A 27,310-nucleotide genomic window follows, 5' to 3' on the forward strand; every position below is an offset into this window, starting at 1 on the left:
TAGAAATCCTCTAAGGAACAAGCTCCCTCTGAAGTTCGATTTCCTTCACGGAAATCCTTCTGCCAACCACTGTCGAACCACCCCTCTCTGATCTCTCTTTGCTGCTGCTTAGCACTGGATCTAGATTTCTCGACAAGAAATATTCTGAGGAACTAATTCCCTCTACTTTGCTTCTGCCCCACTAGGTACTGTTTTGCACCAACAGAATCAACACCCCACCAGCAACTCCAGATGAAGTTTGTGCTGCACCTCTAGCCACGACAACTGAAAAAACGAGACTCAACAGTCTTTGCGCTAGCCCAGCAATCGCTATGTTGCCCTCTGCAGCAACATCGTCACTCAATCAGGCTGACGCAAGCTCTGTGTGAGCCTCCCTTAGTGACTACGTCACCCCTCCTCTGCTCTCTCGGCTAGAAACTGCGCTGTCTCTCGAGACAGTTGTCTTCAACATAGATTTTCCTCTGTCCTTTTGTTGATGGCTTCAGTCCTCCTTGATTTGCAATCGCTCTGATACCATGTGAAAATTTCTGAATCGAACAAGTCAGAAATCCTACTGCAGTAAACTGATTTGCATTATCTACTTGTGTTCTTCATTTAACAAGTTATTTTCAGAAATATTCGGAAAATATTAATGTAAATACACTGCAGCCTACACCAATATACAGAACAAGTACTGAAAAATTAAATGAGACAAACACACAAAGGACACACTTATTTTTGGACTAAACATTCCTGGAAAAACTCAATGCGAGAAAATCAGTGTAGCAACTTTGAGGGTTTTTTATTATTAAGTAGAAGTTTTGAATACAAATGTTGGTTGCCCTATGGCAAACCAGTGACAGAGAAATACAATGGCGGAAAACCTGAGTGAGTTTTACCTCACTTCACCCGGTAGGTTCCCGCTGATCTGGCAGCAAAACTGGCTGCCCGAGCTACAACTGTGTTGCCCCTTCGCAGTAACTGCGTGGGCATGCGTGAAGCTCTCTGAGGCTCTACGTCAGTTCTTTTTCCCACTACGTCAGCTTTCCTTGGTTGTTTCGGTAGTTCCGGCACTCTACATGGAAGGCAACTCTCTCCCTCTGCGTTGGCCCTTCCGCTTTGTGTCAAGACTGTGTGAACCGAGACTAGCCCAACGTCAACTCTCCTAGTTACTACACTGCCTCCACAAGCTTCCTTCACCTCTCTGTCTGTATTCTCGAACTATCACTGCCCCTCAGCTGCAAGATCTCCCCAATCGATTTCCCTCCTAAGAACATCTCACCTCAGAAAATTGATTTTCCCAATCTCTTTTTGTGTCATCTCCAACTGACCCCAAGACTCCATTTATACTTTTCCAGTTGAGAAATCAACGACCGAGATTAAGTCTCTAATCAACGGCTAAGATTAAATTAGACTTGATCCTTATCTCTTAGAAGCTTCTCACTCGTATTTTCATTAATACCCATTAATATTCTAATTTTCCTAAGTTTAGACTTAGGAACCCCATTAAAAATATTAATTATTTTAATAAAATACAATTCGGGTGGAATTTCACCAAATGATTTCTGGGTCTTGGAGATCCCATGTGTTCCAACCCCTCCACAAATTTCACAGCTAGAGCACATATGGTGCTACCCAAAAATCAACACTCCCTCTTAGCGAGGAATGTACTCTAGCAATACTTCCTAGTAGAAGTATCACACTGATCCATAGCATCAGTCCTCTGCACTGCTAATACTCGACCTGCTACCCCTCATCCACTGTGTTGCTGCAATTTGTACTACTGCCCATGACATTTCCACTGTCACTGTTGCATCTGTACTACATCTCCCTCTCAATATGTTGCATCTTACTACGCATAACACTACTACTGCTAACTACAGCACTGCAACTCAGTTGCTGAGACATAAGCAACAAAAGCCACCCAAAAGCTGACATGTTGGTTAGTCTGGATGCCCCTTGACGCTGAAGCTACCTCTGCTGCTAATCTGTGTTGACCCTTTGATCCTACTGCGCTACTATTTTATCTGCTCTATGCCTCTTGCACTGCTGCAACACTCCGCTGCGCTGCTTCAGACTTTGGCACTCTAGGTCTGCCACTGTTGCTCCATCATCCCCCGCACCAACTGACTCCCGTCATTCTGCTACTATCATTAAGGGCTCCCATAGTACTCCTGACTACAACTCAATATCGCCCCACCTCTTCTCTAGAGGTGCATGAGCACTCATGGCGCAATCCTCATCATTGTCCTCTTTATCAGCTTTTGCTGGAGCAACCTTTGAGTCAGACTTCTCTTCCTTGCCCTTCTTCCAAGGGCACTTTGTGGCGAAATGACCCATTTCCCCACATATGAAGCATCTAACTTTGGATATGTCCTTTTCTTTCTCTTCTGCTGCCCTTGATGTCTCGCTAATGCAAGAGCTGCATCCTCCTTTTCCTCCTTGACTCTGATCCCTTTGATGCTACTTTTTGCCTTGGTTAACCGTCTAATCTCTTCCGATCGAAGAGCTACCCACATCTCCTCCCAACTAGGAAGAGAAGCCCTGCCCAAGATGCTTTGGACAAAGGTTTCCCAGTCTTTAGTGACTGCATTCAGGGCAATCCTAACCATAAATTCAGGATCTGGTGTAGCCCCTATGGAAGTTAGTTGGTCACGGATCCCTTGCAACCTCAGAAGGAAGGGATCAATTTCTTCTCCCTTCTGCATCTGAAATTGTCTTAGCTGATTCTAAAGCAACATCTTCCACTGAACGAAAGTTCCCTCGTACAAAGTGGTCAAGGCCTCCCACATTTCTCTTGCTGTGTCCTTCTCAGCAATATGTGGGATCACATGATCCTTGACCCCATCCACAATCATTTACTTTGCTTGAGCCTCCTCGTACTCCTTGAGAGGATCAACATCAACCGAAACAACAACAGTCTTCAAGGCATAATCCTTGATAATATTTTTATCCAAAACTACCAGGATCTTGGCCTTACAGATGACGAAGTTGGATGCTCCATCGAACCTATCCTGATCCCTCAGTCCATTAACTGCCATCTCTACTCAAATGAATGTCGAACTGGTTCTCTTCTCCCTCTTTCACTGCTGCCCTAGTAAAACTCAGATATGCATTTCTTTGGCGCTAGAAATCCTCTAAGGAACAAGCTCCCTCTGAAGTTTGATTTCCTTCACGGAAATCCTTCTGCCAACCATTGTCAAACCACCCCTCTCTGATATCTCTTTGTTGTTTCTCAGCACTAGATCTAGATTTCTCGGCAAGAAATCTTCTGAGGAACTGATTCCCTCTACTTTGCTTCTGCCCCACTAGGTATTGTTTTGCACCAATAGATTCAGCGCCCCATCAACAACTCTAGATAAAGTTTGTGCTGCACCTCTAGCCATGGCAACTGGAAAAACGAGACTCAACAGTCTCTGCATTAGCCCAACAATCACTGCGCTGCCCTCTACAGCAACGTCATCACTCAATCAGGCTAACATAGGCTCTGCGCGAGCCTCCCTTGGTGATTGCATCACCTCTCCTCTACTCCCTCGGCTAGAAACTATGTTGTCTCTTGGGACAGTTGTCTTCAGCATAGATTTTCCTCTGTACTTTTTCTGATGGCATTAGTCCTCCTTGATCTGTAATCACTCTAATACCATGTGAAAATTTTTGAATTGAACAAGTCGGAAATCCTACTGCAGTAAATTGATTTGCATTATCTACTTGTGTTCTTCATTTAACAAGTTATTTTAAGAAATATTCGGAAAATATTAATGTAAATACATTGCATCCTACACCAATATACAAATCATGTACTGAAAAATTAAATGAGACAAACACACAAAGGACATACTTAATTTTGGACTAAATGTCCCTGGAAAAGCCCAATGCGGGAAAATCGGTGCAGCATCTCTGAGGGTTTTCTATTATTAAGCAGAAGTTTTGAATACAAATGTTGGTTGCCCTCTCGGCAAACCAGTGACAGAAAAATGCAATGGAAAACCTTAGTGAGTTTTACCTCACTTCACCCGGCAGATTCCGGTTGATCTGGCAGCAAAACTGGCTAGCTCGGCTACAACTGCATTGCCCCTTCACAGTAACTGCGTGGAGCTCTCTGAGACTCTGCGTCAACTCTTCTGCCCACTGTGTCAACTTTCCCCAACTATTCTGACAGTTTTAGGCAACTTCGACACTCGGTGTGGGAGGTAGCTCTCTCCCTTTGCGTTGGCCCTTCTGGCTCTGCGTCAAGACTGTGTAGGCCCAGACTGGACCAGTGTCAGCTCTCCTAGCTACTTCGTTGCCTCCACAAGCTTCTCTCCGCTTCTCTATTTGTATTCCCGAACTATCATTGCCCCTCAACTGCAAGATCTCCCCAATCGATTTCCCTCTTGAGAACTTCTCACCTCAGAAAATCGATTTCCTCAATCTCTCTGTGTGTCTTCTCCAACTGACCCCAAGCCTCCATTTATACTTTTCCTGTTGAGAAATCAACAATCGAGATTAAGTCTCTAATCAATGGCTAAGATTAAATTAGACTTGATCCTCGTCTCTTAGAAGCTTCTCACCCATATTTTCATTAATACCCATTAATATTTTAATTTTCCTAAGTTTAGACTTAGGAACCCCATTAAAAATATTAATTATTTTAATAAAATACAATCTGGGTGGAATTTCACTAAAATATTTATGGGTCTTGGAGATCTAATGTGTTCTAGCCTGTCCACAAAATTTCGAAGCTAGAGCACAAATGATGCTACGCAAAAATCAACACGTACAGCTTCACAACGACATCCCACATGTCCTTTGTTATATTCTTATCTACAATATGCAGGACAATGTGATCCCGAACTCCATTTAGGGCCATCCTCTTGGTCTTGGACATCTCTTTCTTGAAGGTCGCTAGCTATTGTCGATCTGCCGACTCAGCCATGACATTTGTCACAAAGTCCTTCAAGCCATGCTCATCTAATAGGAATTGCATCTTGGCTTTCCAGACGCCAAAATTAGAGGCTTCGTCAACTATGTCCCGATCTCTGAGTCCTGCTTTGGCCATCTCTGGGAAACTCAAATAAATTGGAGAACTATAAGCTGGAACTCTGTTCTTTTTGGCTGACTAAGTCAGCCTTCATCCTGCGCTCACACGCCCCTCAGGAATGCGTAGATATTCTTCTTATTGATTTGGGGTAGCATTTGATGTGCTCTAGCCATGAAAATTGGTGAAGAGGTTAAAGCACATGAGATCTCCAAAACCCAGAAATCGTTTTGGAAAAATCCATCTGGATGAAGACTTATTAAAATAATTAATATTTTTAATGAGTTCATAAGTCTAAACTTAGGGAAGTAAAAATATTAATGGGTATTAATAAAGATAAGGATCAAGTCTATTTTAATCTTAGCCGTTGATTAGGGACTTAATCTCGGTCGTTGATTTATCAACAGGAAAAGTATAAGAGGGGACTTGAGGGTCAGTTGGAGATATACTGAGGGAGATCAGTCAGTTTGATTTCTGGAGTGGGGTTTGTTGAGAAATTTGAACTAGAGATCTGGAATGTAGCAAGAGGTAGCGAGTACGGAGATGAGATGCAAGGACAGTGCCAGAGGATCAACGCAGAGGTCAAATAGGCAGAAGCAAAGCCACTCAGAGAGACACAAAGGTAGCAGGACTGCGTAGTCACTGAGGACCTGCATGGGTGATGTAGAGAGGCCTAGTGCTAACGCAGAGAGGCAAATTGTTGACGCAGAGGGTTTGGGAGCTGTGCAGAGGCTAGCAGGTCAGACGCTGAGCCTAGGAGAGGTGTCAAAGAATTTATCTCAGTCGGGTGAGCCAGTTTGGCACCCAGTGTACTCAGAAAAGTTGTTTAATAATAAAATCCTCCTCTGCTGCACCGGTTTTCCCACATTGGGTTTTTCTAGGGACATTCGTCCAAAAATAACTGTGTTGATGTGTTTGTCTTTGTGCATGTTTTGTTTCTATTCTATGGTGTGATATCTGTAGTAGAGTTTATTTTAATATTTACTGAAGCGATTTCGTAAATAACTTATTGAAGAATAAGTAGGAAAAATAAATCAGTTGCTACAGTAATAGAATTTTCACATGGTATCAGAGCGAAGAATCAGAGACATGAAGGGAAAATCAATTATGGGTCGAGATCATGATGCAGAGGCATCAACATTAGGAGACTCATGCAGATTTTTAGAAAGTTGCACAAAGGATAGAAATTTCGATTTCTCTATGTTGGCTTCCAGATTGGAAGAAGAAGTTGCTTGTATAACAAGCTCGGCATCATTTGAGGTATTTTATATAGACAGTGGAGCCTCCTGGCATATGACAGGAATTCGGGAATGTTTCTCTGAGTATCAGGAGGAAAGGATGAATTTTCAAATCACCATGGGGAATAAGGCAAAGTGTACTCTAGTAGGAAAAGGGACCATAGTACTTCAAACAGAAACGGTAGAGTGGTTTCGGGCCACCAATGTGCTGCATGTGCCAGGACTGGGGATGAACTTACTTTCCGTATCACAACTTCAAAGCAAGGGCTATGACATTTTCTTCATCAAGGAGAAAGTGTACGTCAAACACCCAAGCTAGAAAAAGAAAGTGCAGATCGGAATCAGAAATAACAGGTTTTACAGGTTACAGCTAGAATCACCAATGGCACTGATAAGCAGTCATGGGGACAAGGATCTGAATGAACTATGGCATAGACGAATGGGACATTTTCACCATGGGGCGCTAAAAATTCTCAGGAAAATTGTAATAGGAGTTTTAGATCTTAGTACAGAAAGAGATGATGTATGCAAAGGATGTGCTCTGGGCAAGTATGCCAAAGCAAAGTAAAAACAAGGCCAAGAGTGTACTAGGATTGATACACTCAGATATTTGCGGACCTATGTCCACTAAAGCTCTTAGTGGTGCTGAATATTTCGTCACCTTCATCGATGACCACTCCAGGAGGCGACCAGGATCATGTGTGATAATCAAAGTTGCATCAAGCTCTCTAAGAATTCAGTATTTCATGATCTGTCAAAGAACATTGATATTCGATGTCACTTTATTAGTGATTGTGTCCAACGAGGAGCTATACAGTTGAGCTACACTGCTACAGGAGAACAGGTGGTAGACATCCTTACCAAGGCCCTTGGAAGAACAAAGTTTGATTATTTCAGGGAGAAGATGGGGATGATAAAGAATCCACTTCAGTAGCAAAAATGGGTATGATGTTGCAGTGCAGTAGCACAATGCAACATAATGAGAAGAGGTTGCAGTGTAGATGCAGTGTTGGGAAGAAGGACCAGCAACATCACGGATGTAGAGGGAGCTGCCATGAGGATGCAGCTGTGGAAGTGGGAGAGCGATGGGCAGCAATACAGGATGCAACAGTGCATAGGATGTTGGGGGGGAGGCCTAGCATTAGTACTGGTATTGATGCCATATAATCAAAGTGATGCTCAGTGTGGAGTATTACCAGAGCACATTCCTCACTAAAAGGGAGTGTTGATTTGGAGTAGCATCGGATGTGCTCTAGTCATGAAAATTGGCGGAGAGGCTAAAGCACATGAGATCTCCAAAACCTAGAAATCGTTTTGGAAAAATCCATCCGAATAAATACTTATTAAAATAATTAATATTTTTAATGAGTTTCTAACTCTAAACCTAGGGAACTAAAAATATTAATGGGTATTAATAAAGATAAGGATGAGAAGCTTCCAAATGATAAGGATCAAGTCTATTTTAATCTTAGCCGTTGATTAAGGACTTAATCTCAGCCGCTGATTCATCAACAGGAAAAGTATAAGAGGGGACTTGAAGGTCAGTTGGAGATATACTGAGGGAGACCAGTCAGTTCGATTTCTAGAGTGAGGTTTGCTAAGAAATTCGCTAGAGGTTTGGATTGCAATAAGAGGTAGAAACTACGGAGCTGAGAGTCAAGGACAGCGCCAAAGGATCAACACAGAGGTCAGAAAGGCAAAAGCAAAGCCACTCAGAGAGACGATGAGGCAGCAGGATTGTGCAGTCACTGAGGCCCAGTGCTGACGCAGAGGGTCTGGGAGCTGCGCAGAGGCTAGCAGGCCACACGTTGAGCCTAGGAGAGGTGCCAAATGTTGAAATTCCTAAGTCTATCCATTAGAAATTCAATCTATTTTCTCTGGTTTATTTCTTCTACTTATTAATTCTAAACAAGCTATTTAAAACATATAAATAATGAAATAAACAAAATACAGTCTCAACATCTACAAATCAACAACTGAAAGAAAACAAACACACAAGTGACACCATTATTTTTGGACAACTCGTCTACGGAAAAACCCAATGTGGGAAAACCGGTGCAGTAATTCTAAGGGTTTATTATTATGCAGTATATCCTTGAGTACAACTAGGTACCAAACTGGCTCACCAAACAGAAAAAAAATAACCAAAAGTAATACTATTGGAATTTCTAAGTCTAACCCGTTAGAAACCCTTCATGTACTTTCTGATTTATTTATGCCTAATTATTCTGATTAATTAACAAGTTAATTACCATGTAAATACTGAAAATAAATTCAGGAACATGTTCAACACATTACAGATCATCAACTGAAGGAAACAAAACAAGCACACAAGTGACACCGTTGTTTTTGGACTAATGTCCCCGGAAAAAACCCAATGCAGGAAAACCGGTGCAACTATCTGAGGGTTTGTATTATTAAGCAGTTTCAGAATATAATCTGGGTGAAAAAGCTGGCTCACCCAACAAAGAATAATCTCGGTAGTAGTACCTCTCAGTCGGAGATAGATGTTCCAGCTGAAACCTTGGATAAACTCTCCGACAGATCCCAGCTCCAATCTGCCCCATGAAAAATGCAGCGACAGCCTCTAGGGACTGCATCAACCCTTTTTGGCCCAGCGTTTGCCCAGCGTCACCCTAGCTCGCCCTATGTCAGCCTCTGGAGGCACTGCGTCAGCCCTTAGAGCCTCTGCGTCACCCACGTTGGTTCTCTGAGGCACTGTGCAACTCCTGGCTGCCTCTGCGTGAACCTTTGGCTGGCTCTGCGTCCCTCTCTCACGGATTCTGCACTAATCTTCTTGGTACTATCTCTGCCTCTTTGCTTCTGTATTCACTGCCCCTTAGCTGCAACTCTGATCACTCTTTTTACTTCCTTAGCAAACTCTGCCCTAGAAAATCGAAATCTTGATCAACTCGGTGTATTCTCCAAGTGACCCTCAAGCCTCCTCTTATACTTTTCTTGTTGACAATTCAACGGCTGAGGTTAAGTCCCTAACCAACAGCTAAGATTAATTCTGGCTTGATCCATGACTTTTGGACCATTCTAACACAGTTTTATATTAATACACATTAATATTTTATTTAATTATTTTAATATCGCTCAAACTGTTTATAATATGCCCAAACCATTTCTGGGTATTGGAGATCTCATGTGCCTTAGCCTCTCCACCAAGTTTCGAGGCTAGAGCACGTTCAATGCTACCCCAAATCAACACTCTCTCTTAGCGAGGATTATGCTCTAGTAATACTCTTAACTGAGCATCACCCTGATCATCTGGCATCGGTCTTTGTGCTGATGCTAGGCCTGCTGCGCAACATCCTCTACACTATTGCATCATGTACTACTACCCATGGCCCTACCACTGCCACTGTTGCATCTGTACAGCAACTCCCTCTACATCTGTGTTGCTACCTATGGCTCTGCCACTGCCACTGCTGCATCTGCACTGCAATCCCTCTCATCATGCTGCATTGTGATGCCATAGCACTGCCACTGCTAATTGTTGCAATGCAACTCACTTACTGAGAAGTAAGTAATTGATCTCCCAAATCTGACATCTCTGTCAGGATAGAGACACCCTCGATGCTGAAACTCCCTCTGTCGCTAACAAGTGCTCCCTCTCTGACCTCTGCGCTGCTGCAACAACTCTATGCATCTCGCACTGCTGCCTCACACTGTCCTGGGAATCCTGCACTGTAGCTCCCTCTGACGCTCCATCTGCATCCGTCTCTACTGACATCCACCAGTACTGCTACTCCTCTTCGGGGCTCCTGTAGCCAGGTATAATCCAAGAGGTTGGGTACCTCAAGGATCCTACCCCTCATCACCTGTAGTCCGTCTAACTACAGCTCGATGTCTCCCCACTTCTGCTCAAGTGGCGTGTGAGCACTCATGGCACAATCATCATCTGTCTCCACTTCCTTCTCTGCCCTTGCTGGCGCAGCCTTGGTCTCGGAAGCCTCTCCCTTGCTCTTCTTCCTTGGACATTGGGTCGCATAATGACCCAGTTCCCCACAATGGAAGCATTTGACCTTGGAGAGGTCCTTCTTCTTCCGTTTCTCCTACTTTCCCTCAGATGTTAGGGCAGCATCCTCCTCTTCCTCCTTCTTGATTCTGATCCCCTTGTCGCTGCTTCCCGCCTTGCTCAGCCTTTTGATCTCTTCTTGGCGAAGAGCCGCCCACATTTCCTCCCAATCTGGAAGGGTCGCCCTACCTAGTATGCTCTAGACAAACACTTCCTAGTGTTCAGAGACTGCATTCAAGGTTGTTCTCACCATCAATTCTTGATCCGACGTGGCCCCTATGGAAGTTAGCTGATCCCAGATCTCCTTCAATCAACCAAGCAAGATGTCGATCTGTTCCCCTTTCTGCATCTGATATGACCACAATTGATTTTCAAGTAGCATCCATCTCTGCACAGAGGTATGCTAGTACAATTTCTTTAGGGCCTCCCTCATCTCATTTGTCGTGTCCTTTTCGGCAATATGTGGTACTACATGGTCCTTGACCCCGTCAAGGATGATGCTCTTGGCCCTCGCCATTGCCTCCTTGTACTTGTCGTTCTCAGCTGGGTCAACTGGGATCGCTATCGTCCTCAAGGCGAAGTGCTTGACACGATTCCTGTCTAGAACGGACAAGATTCTGGTCTTCCAGAATACAAAGTTTGAGGCTTCGTCTAGTCTGTCCTGGTCTCTTACCCCGTTCATTGCCATCTCATTGCTCCTCTACTTCCCTCCTGGAAGTTCCTAGTGTGACTCCCTCTAAGCCTCGATTTCCCTCCTGGAAACCCTTTTGCCAATGTCGAGATGCCCCCACTCAGATCGTTAGTGCAGCTGCACCACTGATTCGGATTTCTTGGCTGGAAATCCTTGGTAGCAACTCCCTTCTCCTTGGTCTTGCCCTGTTAGGTATTGTTTTGATTACAGTACCCCACCAGCTTCACTCTGCAACCTCCTGAGCCCCAACAAACTAAAGGTTAGAGCTTCTAGGCTCTGCGCAATCCCGACACCAGCAAATCCACAACTCCGGGCCATGGGCGTCAATCCTTCCTGACTGAGAAAGATGATCGGGCACTGCGTAGGTCAAGTCTGCTCCCCTCTGCCACCACATTGATCCTCTTCCCGGCTCAAACTTGATGACACGGGCACTGCGTCACCACTTCCTTGCTGCTTCTCTGCTAGGAACATCTTCTGTCACTCAGGATAGTTGTTTTCTGCTGCTGCTGCTCTGCCCGGCTGATGTCCTCAGTTCTCCTGTGATCTGCAACCACGCTCTGATACCATGTCGAAATTTCTAAATCTAACCCGTTAGAAACCCTTCATGTACTTTATGATTTATTTCTACCTACTTGTTCTAATTAATTAACAAGTTATTTACCATGTAAATACTGAAAATAAATACAAGTACATGCTCAACACATTACAGATCATCAACTAAAGGAAAAAAACAAGCACACAAGTGACACTGTTGTTTTTGGACTAATGTCCTTGGAAAAAACCCAATGCGGGAAAATCAGTGCAGCTATCTAAGGGTTTGTATTAGTAAGCAGTTTCAGAATACAATTTGGGTGCCAAAATCAACTCACCCAACAAAGAATAATCTCGGCAGTAATACCTCTCAGTCAGAGACAGATGTTCCACTGCAACCTCCGATAAACACTCTGACAGCTCCCAACTCCAATTTGCCCCACGAAAACCCCAGCGTCATCCTCTAGGGAATGCGTCAACCCTTTCTGGCCCAACGTCTGCCTAGCGTCACCCTAGCTCGCCCTGCATCAGCCACTAGAGGCATTGTGTCAGCCCTTAGAGCCTCTGTGTCACCCACGTTGGCTCTCTGAGGCACTGCGCAGCTCCTGGCTGCCTCTGCGTGAGCCTTGGCTGGCTTTGTGTGAACCTCTGGTTGGCTCTGTGTCCCTCTCTCACGGCTTCTGTGTTGATCCTCCTGGTACTATCTCTGCCTCTCTGCTTCTGTATTCACTGCTCCAGCTGCAACTTTGATCACTCTTTTGACTTCCTCAGCAAACCCTACCCTAGAAAATCGAAATCTTGATCAGCTCAGTGTATTCTCCAAGTGACCGTCAAGCCTCCTCTTATACTTTTCTCGTTGACAATTCAACAGCCGAGATTAAGTCCCTAATCAACAACTAAGATTAATTATGGCTAGATCCATGACTTTTGGACCATTCTAACACAGTTTTATATTAATACACATTAAGTTTAGACTTAGGGACTCCATTAAAAATATTAATTATTTTAATATCTCTCAAACTATTTAGAATCTGCCCAAACCATTTCTAGGTATTGGAGATCTCATGTGCCTTGCCTCTCCACCAAGTTTCGAGGCTGGGGCACATCCAATGCTACCCCAAATCAACAAATACCTCTCTATTCGGAAACAGGTATTCAGAAAACTTGTCTCAAGAAACCCTCTTCAGCAACACTGAAGCACTGTGTTGGCCCTTTCGGCCTCTACATTAGCCTCAGAACCCTCCACCTCAGCCCTTCGAAGCACTGTGCAGCCTCTGGGACCCTCTGCATCACTCCTGCTACCCTCTGGCCTCTGCGCTGTCTCTGCGTGGCCTGCTCTAGCTTCTGCGTCTACCTCTCTGCCTCTGTGCTAGTCTCTCGGCACTATCTCTGCCTCTCTGTCCAGTACTCACTGCCCCTCGTTGTTGATCACTGATTCAACTTTACTTAGCAAACCCCGCTCTACTAAATCGAATGATTGATCACTCTGGTGTATTCTCCAACTGACCCTCAAGCCTCCTCTTATACTTTTCCTGTTGGTCCTTCAATGGCCGAGATTAAATCTTTAATCAAGGAATAAGATTAGATTTGGCTTGATTCATGACTTTTGGAACCTTCTAACCCAGTTTTATATTAATACACATTAATATTTTATTTTTCCTAAGTTTAGACTTAGGAACTCCATTAAAAATATTAATTATTTTAATATCTCCCAAACCGTTTAGAATCTGCCCAAACCATTTCTGGGTCTTGGAGATCTTATGTGCTTTAGCCTCTCCACCAATTTTTCATGTCTAGATCACATCCGATGCTACCCCAAATCAACACTCCCTCTTAGTGAGGATTGTGCTCTAGTAATACTCCACACTGAGCATGTCTCTGATTATGCGGCACCGGTACCTGTGTTGATGCTTGGCCTCCCCACCCAACATTCTTTGCACTGCTACATCCTGTACTGCTGCCCATGGCTCTGCCACTGCCACTACCACTGCATCCGTGTTGTTGTTGGTCCTTTCTCCCAACATTGCATCTGCACTGCAACCCCCTCTCATCATGCTACATCGTGCTACTTCCAACTGCTACTACACTACAACTCAGTTACTGAGAAGTAAGTAACTAATCCTCCCAACTTTTGACATCCCTTTCAGGCTAGGAACACTCTCGATGCTGAAGCTCTCTCTGCTGCTAAAAAGTGCTCCCTCTACTGACCTTTGCGCTGCTGCAACAACTCCCTGCATCTCGCACCGCTGCAAACCTCTCTGTGCCATCCTGCACTGTTGCAACACTCTCCGTGCCTCTCGCACTGTTGCAGCCTGCTAGCCTCGCACTGCCCGGGGACTCCTGCACTGTAGCACTCTCTGCTGCTTCATCCGCATCTGTCTCTACCGACATCCACTAATCCTGCTACTCTCTCTTTGGGGCTCTCGTAGCAAGGTATAATCCAAGAGGTTGGGTACCTCAAGGATCCTGCCCCTCATCGCCTGTAGTCTTCCTAACTACAGCTCAATGTCTCCCCACCTCTTCTCTAGAGGTACATGAGCACTAATGGCACAATCGTCATCCTCCTCGACCTCCTTCTCCGCCTTCGCTGACACTGCCTTAGAGTCAAATGCCTCTCCCTTACTCTTCTTCTTCGGACACTGGTTCGCATAATGACCCAGTTCCCCACAGTTGAAGCACTTGACCTTGGAGAGGTCCTTTTTCTTCCTCTTCTCTTGCTTTCCCATAGATGCCAGAGTTGCATCCTCTTCCTCTTCCTTCTTGATCCAGACTCCTTTGCTGCTACTTCCCGTCTTGCTCAGCCTTCTAATCTCCTCTTGGTAAAGAGCCGCCCACAATTCTTCCCAATCTGGAAGATCCACCCTGCCCAGTATGCTCTAGACAAATGTCTCCCACTCCTTGAAGACTGCGTTAAGTGCGGTCCTCACCAACATCTCCTCATCCGGCATGGCCCCTATGGAAGTCAATTGGTCCCGAATCTCCTTCAACCGACCGAGGAAGTGATCTATCCAATGTTACTTGGGAGCGGGAGCAAAAGTGGGGAGCGGGAGCGAAAACGGGAGCGGGAGCGACATTTTTAGAAGCTCCCGGTTTGGGAGCAAATCCCGGAGCGATTTTTTAAAAATATATATATATATATTTTATATTTTTTAATTTTTTATACATATATGTCAACAAAAACATGTAGAATGATGAATCAGATATAAAAAACATAAAAAAAAACATAGATTGATCATTGAACCATATCACATCAATCATCTAGAAGTTATAATCTTCATCAACCATGTCCACAAGTTAGTAACATACATATTACAACTACAACATATTGAGCCTCGTGAATCATGATTCATCAAATTCAATCTTAAAGTTTCAACTTCAAGCTTTCAAAATTGAAAATTCAATATATAACATTTATCATCATTGATCACCAAAGTTGTACTTGTAAGCTAAGTTTAACCATTACAAGAAATAATATCTTAGATATTTCTAACTTCTAACTTCTAACTGTTAACATGAAATGAAATGTTATAAAATGAAACATGAATAATGAAATGAAATGAAACAACTTTAGTCTTTCACGAAGCATCATATTCATAATTCACAATCATTACCAATGAGTTATAATTGCCAACTTCAAACTTCAAATTTTCATTGTCACAGTCATATATTGTTTACAAAAAATATCATTATGATATGAAAGAGTCAAGAGTCAAGAGTCAAGGACTCAAGACTCAACAGTTATAAAAACTAATAGAAACTAGAAAAGACAAGTAAATTGTAAATCTACATGTGGCCCTTGCCACGAGAGTCTACAGGAGTATAAGCAGGTCGTGGTGGTCTTCTAGGAGTCTCCCGCACAGACCAACGACCAGAGCTAGAAGGCACATGCCTTCCACATGAGGGTGTAGATGGAGGTGGTGACAACAAAGGAACAAGACTCGGAACTCGAGCACTGCTACTGGATGGTGGAGGTGGCATGGCTGCTGCAGCTGCTTCATCTTCATCCCTTATAAGTTCCTCTTCCAGTTCTTCAAGATGTATAGTGCCATCCTCCAAATTGTCTTCCTCTGGGTGGTTGTCCCAAATTTTATATGTGGGATCCTCATAAGCCCGATCACAGTAATGACTCAACAACCTCAAGTTGTAGTGCACATAAACCAAGCTTTCTGCCCGGTTTTCATTGAGTCTGTTTCTTTTCACATTATGTATGAAGTTGTAGGTGCTCCAACACCTCTCTGCAGAAGAAGTATTTACAACCTGTGATAGAACTTTTTTTTCCAATTTTGGCAGAAGTCCCTGGCCACCATATGTTTCCCACTATGTGAGAGAATCAAATCTGTCTCTGTCTTCCATTGCATGGAAGTTACCAAACAAACGAGTGCCACTGAAGTATTTGCCTATTTCAAGGCACACAGCTGCACTTTCCTCCCTGTCAGATATCAACTTTTCCAATGCTTGCAAATATCCTCTAGTTACCTCTGCATCTAAATGGGGTTTGGTCCTAATCCCACCCCCTGATGCAGGTTGGCCCAACCAAGATGTAGAGTAGTATTTTGGCGTAAGGATATACGTCAAGCAATGTAGTGGAAGATTAAGTTTATTCCACCATACACACACAAAAGCATGAATCAGTTTGTACAAGTCGGGATCTCTGTTATGAACAATATCTTTTATTTGCCCCAACATGGTATCCATCTACTCATACACCTCGCCAATCACTGGTTTATCTGTATCTACAAACCGAATCATGTGATAAATGCGCTTGGTGAAATCCAATACTTGCCTCACACTGGACCAAAACTGACCATCAAGAGCAGCCTCCTCCACCAGTTCAAAACCTCGCCTATCAGCTGCATTTGTAGCCATTTCCTTTAATACCTGCCAATGTGGACTTGATACCATGCTAGCCAATGACTCTCTTACCTTCAAAAGGCACCTGAAGGTGAGGTAATAGCTACCAAATCTGGTCTTCGCAATCTTCAACAACTCCAATCTTGAGTGACTGCGGAAAAGGCCATGGGTATTGCTATGATTTGTAATAAATTTTATCATTTGTTTGCCTCTCTTGTACAAATCACCAATCCATTTGCATTGTGCATTTTCATTCGTGACAACATCATGCATCAGAAGGTTCAATGTGTGAACCAAACATCCAAACCAAAATATGTTGGGGTATTTATCCTCAATAATTGCTCCCGCTGCCTTACAATTAGGAGCATTATCAGTGATGACTTGGATGACATTGTATGGCCCAATACGGTCAATTGTTTCAAGTAATGCTTCTGCAATGTTGATGGCGGTCTTGAACTTGTCTGAGTAATCATATGCAGTTAGAAAGATGGCACCACTAACAGACACAGCAAGAACACTTATCAATGGCTTGCCTTTTACATTTGTCCATCCATCAGATACAATGGACACCCCATGGTCAGTCCAAGAACTTGTCATTCTATTCAAAGAATGTGATATTTTTGCTTTTTCATGATCAAGTCCAACGGTTCTTGCCTTGTCATACCCAGGGCTCTTGTATCCTTTAGGGGCATCATTTATGGCAGAAACCATTTCGTGCCAATAAGGTGAGCGAAGAACATTGAATGGTATCCCACATGCATAGAGAAACCTGTAAACCTTTGAATCCACATCATTCCTACACCCCTCATCAAGGAAATCTGATATGTTTCTATGCCTTAAAGCTGGTGACCCTGTGCCTCCATATCCACTACCTTGGGAGGATGTTGAAGGAGTTATTTGTGCTTGTGATTATGAGCTTGGTTCAAAGAAACCCCTTGATTTTTTAGATTTGTATTGGGCTTCCTCCTCTTCCCTTATGTATTTGGCTCTATCTGCTGCTGACACAGTTGCACAAGTTTTGATTCCTATTTGTTTATCTCCATCCCATGGCCTTTTCCCGTAGAGGTGTTTTCTGGCACGGGTGTATGAACTTGTGTAATTATTGTTGCAATGGGGGCAATGAAATTTAGTGGTTCCACCCCCTTTCCCTGCTTTAGGCCTGTTAACATATTTCCACAATGGGGTTTGGTCTTGTTTAGTTTTTTGAGAGTCATGTTCACCCTCCTCCAGCTCCTCCTCACCGGGGTTTTCATCAAATCCACTTTCTCCAACTTCTTCATCCCCCTCTTCATTTTGGCCCCTCCGTTTCCTACTCTCCAGCACCATAATAACCAGAAAAGGGACCAAGAAGAGGAAAATGCCAAGAAATATAGCCAGGTCCATGATGTTTGATATTTGTAGGCTTTTGAATTTGCAAAATTTAATGGGAATGGGAATGGGAATATGAATGAGAAAATTAATTTAATTAATTTAGATTAATTAATTTAATTAATTAATTTTATTTAGATTCATGATTTTTTTACTAAATAAATTAAACTAAACTAAATTAAACTAACTAAACTATACTAAATTACTACCTAACTAAGGTTTAAAATACTAAATTACTAAGTTACTAATGTAACTAACCTCTTTGCAGGCTTGCTCCTTGCTCCTCGCTTCTCCTCGCTCCTTGCTCTTGCTCTCCAGCGTCTCCTCAACTCATTCAAGTGAGGCTGAATTTTTTTTTGCCCCCAAGTTGTTTTAAAACTAATTTATTTATTTATTTTTATTTATTTATTTTTTCTTTTTATTTATATTTATTTTTTTTATTTTTTTTTATTTTCTTTTTATTTTTATTTTTTTTCGCGCGAAATCGCTCCTGGAGCGAAAATTAAATGCTCAGGAGCGATTGAGAGCGATCGCTCCCTGATCGCTCCCAAGCTGTACTTTTCGCTCCGGGAGCGACGGGAGCGAACTAGCTCCTGATTTTGGCAGGGAGCGTAAATTATTTTATCGGGAGCATGCTCCCGACCCGCTCCAGCCCGGAGCACGAATTGGGAGCAGGTTCGAGGGGGGGAGCGCTCCCCCACAACTCTGGATCTATCTGCTCCCCCTTCTGCATCTAGTATGACCACAACTACTTCTCAAGTAACATCTTCCTCTGCACGGAAGTATGCTGGTACAATTTCTTCAAGGCGCCCCACATTTCCTTTGTCGTCTCCTTCTCGGCAATATGTTGGACCACATGATCGTTGACCCCATCAAGGATGATGCATTTTTCTTTGGCCATTTCCTCCTCATACTTCTCATTATCAGTCGGGTCAAATGGGATCGCCATTGTTCTCAAGGCGAAGGCCTTGATTCGATGTCTATCTAGAATGGACAGGATCCTGACCTACTAGACCACAAAGTTGGACGCCCCGTCCAGCCTGTCCTGATCCCTCAACCCATTCATGGTCATCTCTCTACTCTCCTTGTCGAGTCCTCTGAGTCTCTCTACTTCCTTCTGGAAGTTCTCTCTTTGAATCCTACTGAGTCTCTCTACTTATTGCCTGGAAGTTCTCTGCTAGACTCCCTCTGAGTCTCGATTCCCCTCCTGGAAATCCTTGTGCCACTTGTCAAGTCGCACCTCTCCGATCTTCTGTGCACTTGAACAACTAATCCGGATTTCTTGGCTAGAAATCCGCCTCGATAGCAACTCCCTCTGCCTTGGTTTTTCCCTGTTAGGTATTGTTCTACCAACAGTACCCCACCAGCTTCGCTCCCGCAAACTGCCCACAGCTTCCTATGCCCCAACAACTAAAGGACTGAGCCTCTAGGCTCTACGCAATCCCGGCACTGGCAAAACTGCTCCCTTAGCCAACTGCATCAACCCTCCTGGTCTCTGCGTGAGCCTTTTTCTTCCCTCCTCAACCTCTACGTTGGCCTCTCTCTAGCCCGGACTAATGACGCAATCCCTCTGCGTCAACCCTTCTTCTATCACTTTCTGCAAGGATCAGCTTCTTTCACTCAGGACAGCTGATTCTACTACAAATGCTCTGCTTAGCTGATGCCTTCATCTCTCTTGTGATCTGCAACCACGCTCTAATACCATGTTGAAATTTCTAAGTCTATCCGTTAGAAATTTAATCTGTATTCTTCTGGTTTATTTCTTCTACTTGTTAATTCTGAACAAGTTATTTAAAACATATAAATAACAAAATAAACACAATATAGTCTCAGCATCTACAGATCAACAGCTGAAAGAAAACAAACACACAAGTGACACCGTTATTTTTGAACAACTCATCCCTGGAAAAAACTAATGCGGGAAAACCAGTGCAACAATTCTGAGGGTTTATTATTATGCAATATATCCTTGAGTACAACTGGGTGCTAAATAGGCTCACCTAATAAGAGAAAAGAATAACTGACAAAAATACCTCTCTATTCGGAAACAGGTATTCAGAAAACCTGTCCCATGAAACCCTCTCCAGCAACACTGCAGCACTGCGTTGACCCTTCTGGCCTCTGTGTCAGCCTCAGAACCCTTTGTGTCAACCCTTTGAGGCATTGTGTAGCCTTTGGGACCCTCTACGTCACTCCTGCTGCCCTCTGCGTGGATGACGCGAGCCCTTTGGTCTCTGCGCTATCTCTGTTGGGCTCTGCGTGGCCTGCTCTAGCTTCTGCATCTACCTCTATGCTAGTCTCTCGGCACTATCTCTGCCTCTTTGTCTAGTACTCACTGCCCCTCACTGCTGATCACTGTTTCGAATTTACTTAGCAAACCCCACTCTACTGATTCAAATTTACTTAGCAAATCGAATGACTGATCACTCTAGTGTATTCTCCAACTGACCCTCAAGCCTCCTCTTATACTTTTCCTGTTGGTCCTTCAACAACCGAGATTAAATCTCTAATCAATGGCTAAGATTAGATTTGGCTTGATCCATGACTTTTGGAACCTTCTAACCCAGTTTTATATTAATACTCGTTGATATTTTATTTTTCCTAAGTTTACACTTAGGAACTCCATTAAAAATATTAATTATTTTAATGTCTCCCAAACCAGTTAGAATCTTCCCAAACCATTTCTGGGTCTTGGATATCTTATGTGCTTTAGCCTCTCCACCAATTTTCATGGCTAGAGCACATCTGATGCTACCCCAAATCAACACCGGAGAATTTATCTGAGTCGGTGAGCCAGTTTGGCACCTAGTGTACTCAGAAAAGTTGTTTAATAATAAAATCCTCCTGTGCTACACTAGTTTTCCCACATCGGGTTTTTTCCGGGGACATTCCTCCAAAAATAACTGCATTGACGTGTTTATCTTTGTGCATGTTTTGTTTCTGTTCTATGGTGTGATATCTGCAGTAGAGTTTATTTTAATATTTACTGAAGCGATTTCGTAAATAACTTATTGAAGAATAAGTAGGAAAAATAAATCAGTTGTTGCAGTAGTAGAATTTTCACACTTCTCTACTCACCTTTGGTGTCCTTCCCAGAACTCGCACTGCCCGCTATCCCTCCTCTAGGAAAATCACTCTACCTCTGGATGTCCTTCTCCAGTACTGGCACACACACTGTTGTCCCTGTAATTCACACTGGATGTACTGGCAAGCTTGCTACGACCTACTACTATTAGAAATCACGACTTCCTTTCCTCCTCTAGAAAACTAGAAACCCTCTAAGAATTTAACTAGAAATTCCCTCTCTATGTGCTTTTCTCTTCTACCTTGCGTTTATTTGCAACTATAAAACCCTTGTTGCAAAACCACTGTGCTAGATATGCTCTGCAAATCAACTGATCTACTCATTGGAAACCCTCTCCGACAATCCCACTTCCTGCTACTACAGTTCTCAGGCAAAATCAAACTCTTCCTCCACCCTAGATCTGGAAATTGAATTTTTGTGTCTCTGCTACTCGCACTGCCTGGTTGGCCTACGCAAATTTGGAAATTGGTGCTTCAAATCTCCCCCTAAAGCTGCACAATCTTGCTTCCTTTGCTTCTAATCCTCTGATATGATCTTCAATGCTCTGATACCATGTGAAATGTCCTTGAACTACAACAACTAGATATTATTCTTCTAACTTTACAATTTATTTGTCTTCTGTTAAATATTATTAACAACAAATATCAAACAATTCACACTGCAATTCTTCACCAATAAAATACGCTGTGAAAATAAAATGTGGAACTAAGAAATATATGCACACACACAATAAAATTAACGTTGTTGTTTTTGTATAATTGTCCCCGGAAAGAGCTCGAAGGGAAAACTGGTGTAGCAGACGAGAGTTTTATTATTATGCAACAATTTGAGAGAATAATTACAACTGGTTGCCCAACTGGCAAACTTCTGGCAATACACTGGAAAGATATACTGGAGACACTTTGTCTCCCTCTGCAATCACACTAGCCTCCCTCCAGCCACTCGCACCTCCTCCAGTCTATTCGCACCTCTGCTCAGAATGCGCATTGGTCGTTCTGGATGAACTCGCCCAGCCCCTTGAATTCTTCCAAGTGAGTCGTATTTCCTCCCTCTACCTCTGGAAATGACTCGCTCTGCCTCTAGGAGATTGATCTGGACTTTGGCAACTAAAACAAACCTCTTCCGGCAACTTGTGTTGGGGTTTTTGGCTAACTCGCACTGCACAAATCGACCTCCTTTGCAGACAATTTGGCCTCCCCTTTTCTTGCCTCCTGGTCACTAGAAAACTGAGGAAAATCACCTCTGAATCTCTGCTTCCAAATCTCTGTTGCTTCCTCTCTATCCAATGATCTTCCCCGGCTCAGACTGCACCCTCATTGAATACTGCGAATTGGGGAATTTGAACTGCCTTGCTCACAAGTTGTAAATTGTGTCTTCTCCAAGACCTTTTGACTTGCTCTTATAATCTATTGTTGGAGCATCAATGACCAAGACCTAATCATGATCGATGGCTCAAATCATCTTAGACTTCGTCAAGTCACTTTTCTGGAAGTCTCTAGAGAAAAATTGATTTCCTCAATTAATACTCATTAATTACTCAGTTTTCTTAAGTTAGACTTAGGAACTTTTTAATTATTGATCAATTAATTTAATTGAGGGATTTCTAAGTGTTTTCTATCGAAACCTTTTCTGGGTTTTGGATATCTCGTGTTCCTTAGCCTCTCCAACACCTTAGAAACTATAACATTTGTTCAATGCTACCATATCCTTCAAAAACTAACAAGAAGCAAATGGTTGATGCAACTAGCGGAGAGACATGGCATATCATAAGATAGTGGTGGCTATTAGGGATTGTTGGAAGCATAACTGACAGACTGGTTATAAACAATACGAGAAAAAAAGTTCTCTTATGGGTTTATGCATTTTGGAAATATGAAAAATGCTCTCTTTTATATTGTCCAACTTATACTCACATTAGATCTAGATTTCAAAATATTTGTAACACTACAAACCGTCTTGACCTTTTAAGTCAGCAAAACTATGGTGATCTAAGAATGCTTCTCTTAGTGCTTGTTGAGCATAGAAATAAAATGCTAAAGAATTCCAAGTAATCTCTTACTTATAGACAATTTTTGTCTTAGTGGAACTTAATCATTGTCACCCAAAAAAATAAATGAGTCACCCCATAGGAGAAACATTTTCTCGTACATTTGACAGCTAGTCGAACAGCCAGCCAACCAGTAGCCCTTGATACTCACTATTTGATGATAATATGCCATGTGCCATTGCCATCTGCATCAACCACATGCCTCTCACCATCTAGCATTACCACTTGGATCAAGGTGGGTTGGTATTCAAAGGGTACTTTGATCATTTTGCAATCGAGTATTTATGCTTGTTTGTTTTGGGAATTTAGTATGGATAAAGGGGCCATCTGGAAGATTGACTAATCTTGACTATAATTTTGGTCTCTCACCTTACCAGAGGGGTTAATCTTTAGCCCTAGTCCAGTGTGACCTCCCTTAAGGCCTTAGTGTTATAGGAGGGGCACTACTTGGAAAACATATAGCGTGTCATCGTGTTCATTGTCCCGTATACCATACTTGGCACTTACTTAACACATTACAAGCCCCATATCTCACCTCCATTATTCAGGTCTAACTTGTCATTGGTTCACTGGGATTTGGCACCCATATATTCAAATTCCTTGGGGAGGGTCGGGAAACTATTTCCCTATAGGTTGATGCAGCTAAAAGAATAAAAAAGCATATCATGGCCAAACGAAACAAAAAGAAGAATATCAAAATGCAAAAGATGACCGAGACATAAGATTAGCACATGGGAAAAAGCTTAGCATGAGCTCTACCCTCCTCATTTGGCCATCACCTGGTTCTAGAGCACATGATGCTCTATTATATCGAAAGGGACCCTTGCATGTACCAACCCTGATGAGTGATAGACTGTCTAATATTAGGGGGTAATAATACTGCTACATCATAAAGAGAAATCTCAAACCATTGAGCTATATGAGGTAATACAAGGAATAATCAAGAAGAAGTAAAAGGTGCAGAAGAGGGGTGGAAAAATCAAGCTAAGCAGCATAACTCATGCCTCCACTATTGCTCCCCTCTTTACATCCATACACTTAGGATGTGGAAACCCTATTTACTAGTCCCTTTGACCATGGCACTTGGCCATGAAGCCTTTTCCCCTTCATTACCACATTATTTACACTAACACCTACTGATTGGGGGGTTGGCCTTGGAACTGTCACTTTCCATTAAGGGTTGGAAGCACCTAATAGGGTTGACCATTAGCCAACTCTATCAAGGTAGGGAACACCTTTACGAGACTTGGTTTAGTTAGATATCAGAAGGTGATCCTTGTTTGAAGTACCAACATACCTTTAACATTCAAGTTTGGTCCGCTTATATGCATTATTAATCTTAGTCTCTAATGGATATTTGCTTGCACTTTAGTTCGTGTTGTTTTTGTTAGGTGGTCCACAACATCCCAAGCCTTCAGGGCACCAACTCCATAGGTACGCAGGCCTTTCAGAGAGATAGATAGCTTAGCAAATGCAATTTTGAGAGAATTGAACCTCCTGATAGCATGACCAAATGTTACATGTCTCAAATCATCCTCAGGACCTAGGACATTCACTTACTTTGACCTGACACAGAGGATTCTTCATGATGACATCATTGGACCAAGTGTTGGCCTTGACACAACTTGATGAGCAGGACTTGATTTAGAGTCTAGATGAGGATAGTCTTCCATTGAGAGACTAGGGATGGCTTGTTGCACTTGGAGAATCCCTAGTGCTGGAGAGAAGGAGGCCTTGCTTGGACAATTGGAGACCCATGGATACCACATGATGGCACCCCAGCTACACTTGGGACCCCATAGGAAGATTTGAGGTGGTTTTGAGGCAATCCCATAGATTTTGGATGATCTAAGCATTTTGACACATTTGGACACCTCAATACACTTTGGCATGGCGTTTGGAGCTCTAAAAGGGCATGACGTCAACATTATGAGAGGTTACAACTCACTTGTGTGGGAAATTATGGTTTAATTTATCATTAATGTAGTGGGTTGGTTTGTAACCCAAGTTCATTTTATGTCAAACTTTTATTAGGGGCTTCATTAGTCTAAAATAACTTGAGGTAGACCTCATATAAAAAGAGGTCACCTTCATTTCATTTTCAGCATCACTTGTGGATCAATTTGACCCTCTTAGAGATTTTGGCCTAGCTGAAATTTGTCTTGTATCTTGTGGAGATGTGATCTATTGTGGAGTTTTTGCTTATGGAGCTATTCTCTTGTTTTGGAGATGTCATTTTGGAACAATAAAGAATTGGTTCATGCATCTTTCTTGTAAGTATTCTTTGTATTTGAATATCTTTATGGCTATTGCATGGAATGGATATTGTTAGGGTTTTTATGTGCTAGTTATTACTGAAAATGTTTCTATGAAATCTTGGCAATGGTATTGTGTGCATTACCCTATTAGGAATTTGTGTGACAATCCCATGAGTGATTCTTCATGTTAAGCTCTCCTCATTGACTTTGTTCCCTCATAAAATGATAGCTAGGGTATGAAACTAGGGTTTTCATATTCCCTTACTCCATCCTAGGGTTTAGTCTTTTCTCCTAAGTAGATTTCCCATAGACTCCATCACTCAAGGTCAAGAACTGACCTTATTCACATTGTTGATCACACCATAAATCATCTATAAATCACATTTATCTCCCTTTTTTTTATTTTTGACCTCTTAAGGAAAGTCACTAGGCTAGGGTTAAGGTTATAATTCAACTAGGGTTGATGCATTGCCTTATGGAAGGGTTCAAGTTTCAACATGTCTCAAAATCACCCCTATCCCTTGGCTAATTCTTCCATTTTAGGGTTGACGTCATTTTCCCTAAGTAAACCCTAGTCTTGCCCTAGGCTTCAACTTGGGGCTTGTGGAGCCTAAACTTGATCATACTAATCTATTTCAAGTTATGATCTTAGTTAAGCTTGTTGAGCTTGCCTATTCTAAAACCCTAGGTCACTTTGTTCTTTAATTAGGCCTTCTGGAGGGTATGCATTGTCTTGTTTGAGCTAGTTGAGCCTTGTTCTTAAGTTGAGTACCTATTCGGGGCCTACCCTTGTCATCTATAAGCCTGAGACTTGATATATCTATTAGGTGACCTAATATAGGGAAGCCTCCCTTGTGGTGAAAATCCACCGAAAAACAGGAGGTAGTAGTTGTGGTGATAGTGGGCCACACCTCATAGCGTTGTCACTTGATCTAGTTCTTACCTTGTGAGCTCCCCTCATAAGACCTGCTAGATTTTGACGCAACAATCATAATCATCATCATTACCCATGTATGAAAAGCAACTTCTAGGAAGGAAACTGCTACAACTAAAATTTGGTATAGATCAATGCATGGATTAGAGAAAACTTATGTTCATCAAATTATTGTTGCAAGAACATAATTAAAAATGAATGGAGTAGCAAACAGGAAAAGGTTGCTTTTCGTAGCTTGATACCTGTACATTTCAAGCAAAACAACTCACCTTGGAGAGTGCATCAAGAATAAGCAAATCCACCTGTCCACCTCCACTTTTAGATATCACTGGAGAATAAGACATAAATGCGAATAATATTATAGATACAGACTAAAAAATATATTAACTTCAAGAATGAAAAGTTTGACTGATACATAGAAAATAAAGGTCAAAGAAGAATTTCATTACCAAAATGCTTTAATCATACAAAAATAACACTCGAACATGACTATGATGCTTGAAACATTAAATTGAAGTGCACATGCAAAATGCCTTATCTAAGAGTTGACTACAAGTCTTAAGAGTTTGATCAATACATATAATATAAAAATAAAAGGAAAATTCATTTAAAAAAATGTTTTAAGCACTAGAAACAATAAATTGACTTTGACAAGTAAAATGCTTTATTTGAAAAACACAATATTGGCTAGTTATAAGTGCGAAAACAAGGATGTTAATTGTATCCGTAGATACAGACCAAAAGGATATATTAACGATAATATTTAAGAGGTTGACCAATGCAAAGTAAAAGAGGATATTTTTCAGCCTCTATGCCATCAATATATCTGCGATCAATACTTAATGGTAAATAACTATCGCAAAAACACTAGATCTATCCCTCAATAATAATGATAATTGAAAATGCTTCTCTAAACCAATTTGCAAGGAACCCAATAAACACCCTTTGATAGATACTAATAATTGAAAATGGCTTCTCTAAACCAATTTGCAAGGAAGCCAATAGTCACCTTCTGAATAGTGCATTCACGTAGAGAATTACTCAATAAAATAAAAACCATAAAAATCATTATCCACACTTAAATACAGAAATGAAAATGATGCACCAAAATGCTCTGAGACTTGTTTCCACCCATTTTGACAGCTTAATGGTTTCTGAACCAGGATACGTGTTTGGGCTGTAAGCCCATCACACCCCTGATTTATATAACAATTCACGTAATTGATGTATCTGCACGTGTTCTAAACAGCCTTACATTGTAGTTTATTGGCTCACATAATTTGGTGT

At 42.2% G+C, this 27,310-nt stretch overlaps 1 protein-coding gene across 2 annotated transcripts in view; it reads right to left on the reverse strand.

The window, feature by feature from the left end:
• Positions 1–27,310, reverse strand: part of LOC149225502 (putative hydrolase C777.06c) — a 311,218-nt gene that overhangs the window by 39,171 nt on the left and 244,737 nt on the right. For both annotated transcript variants that reach the window (XM_089377106.1, XM_089377107.1), the window contains exon 6: positions 26,293–26,351. In XM_089377106.1, the coding sequence (XP_089233232.1) occupies positions 26,293–26,351 (59 nt within the window). The remainder of the gene's footprint in view (positions 1–26,292; positions 26,352–27,310) is intronic.

The sequence above is a fragment of the Pinus tabuliformis genome, chromosome J (genome assembly GCF_031772625.1).
Source record: "Pinus tabuliformis cultivar Carrire ecotype Pingquan chromosome J, CPIR1, whole genome shotgun sequence".
Classification (NCBI taxonomy): domain Eukaryota; kingdom Viridiplantae; phylum Streptophyta; class Pinopsida; order Pinales; family Pinaceae; genus Pinus; species Pinus tabuliformis.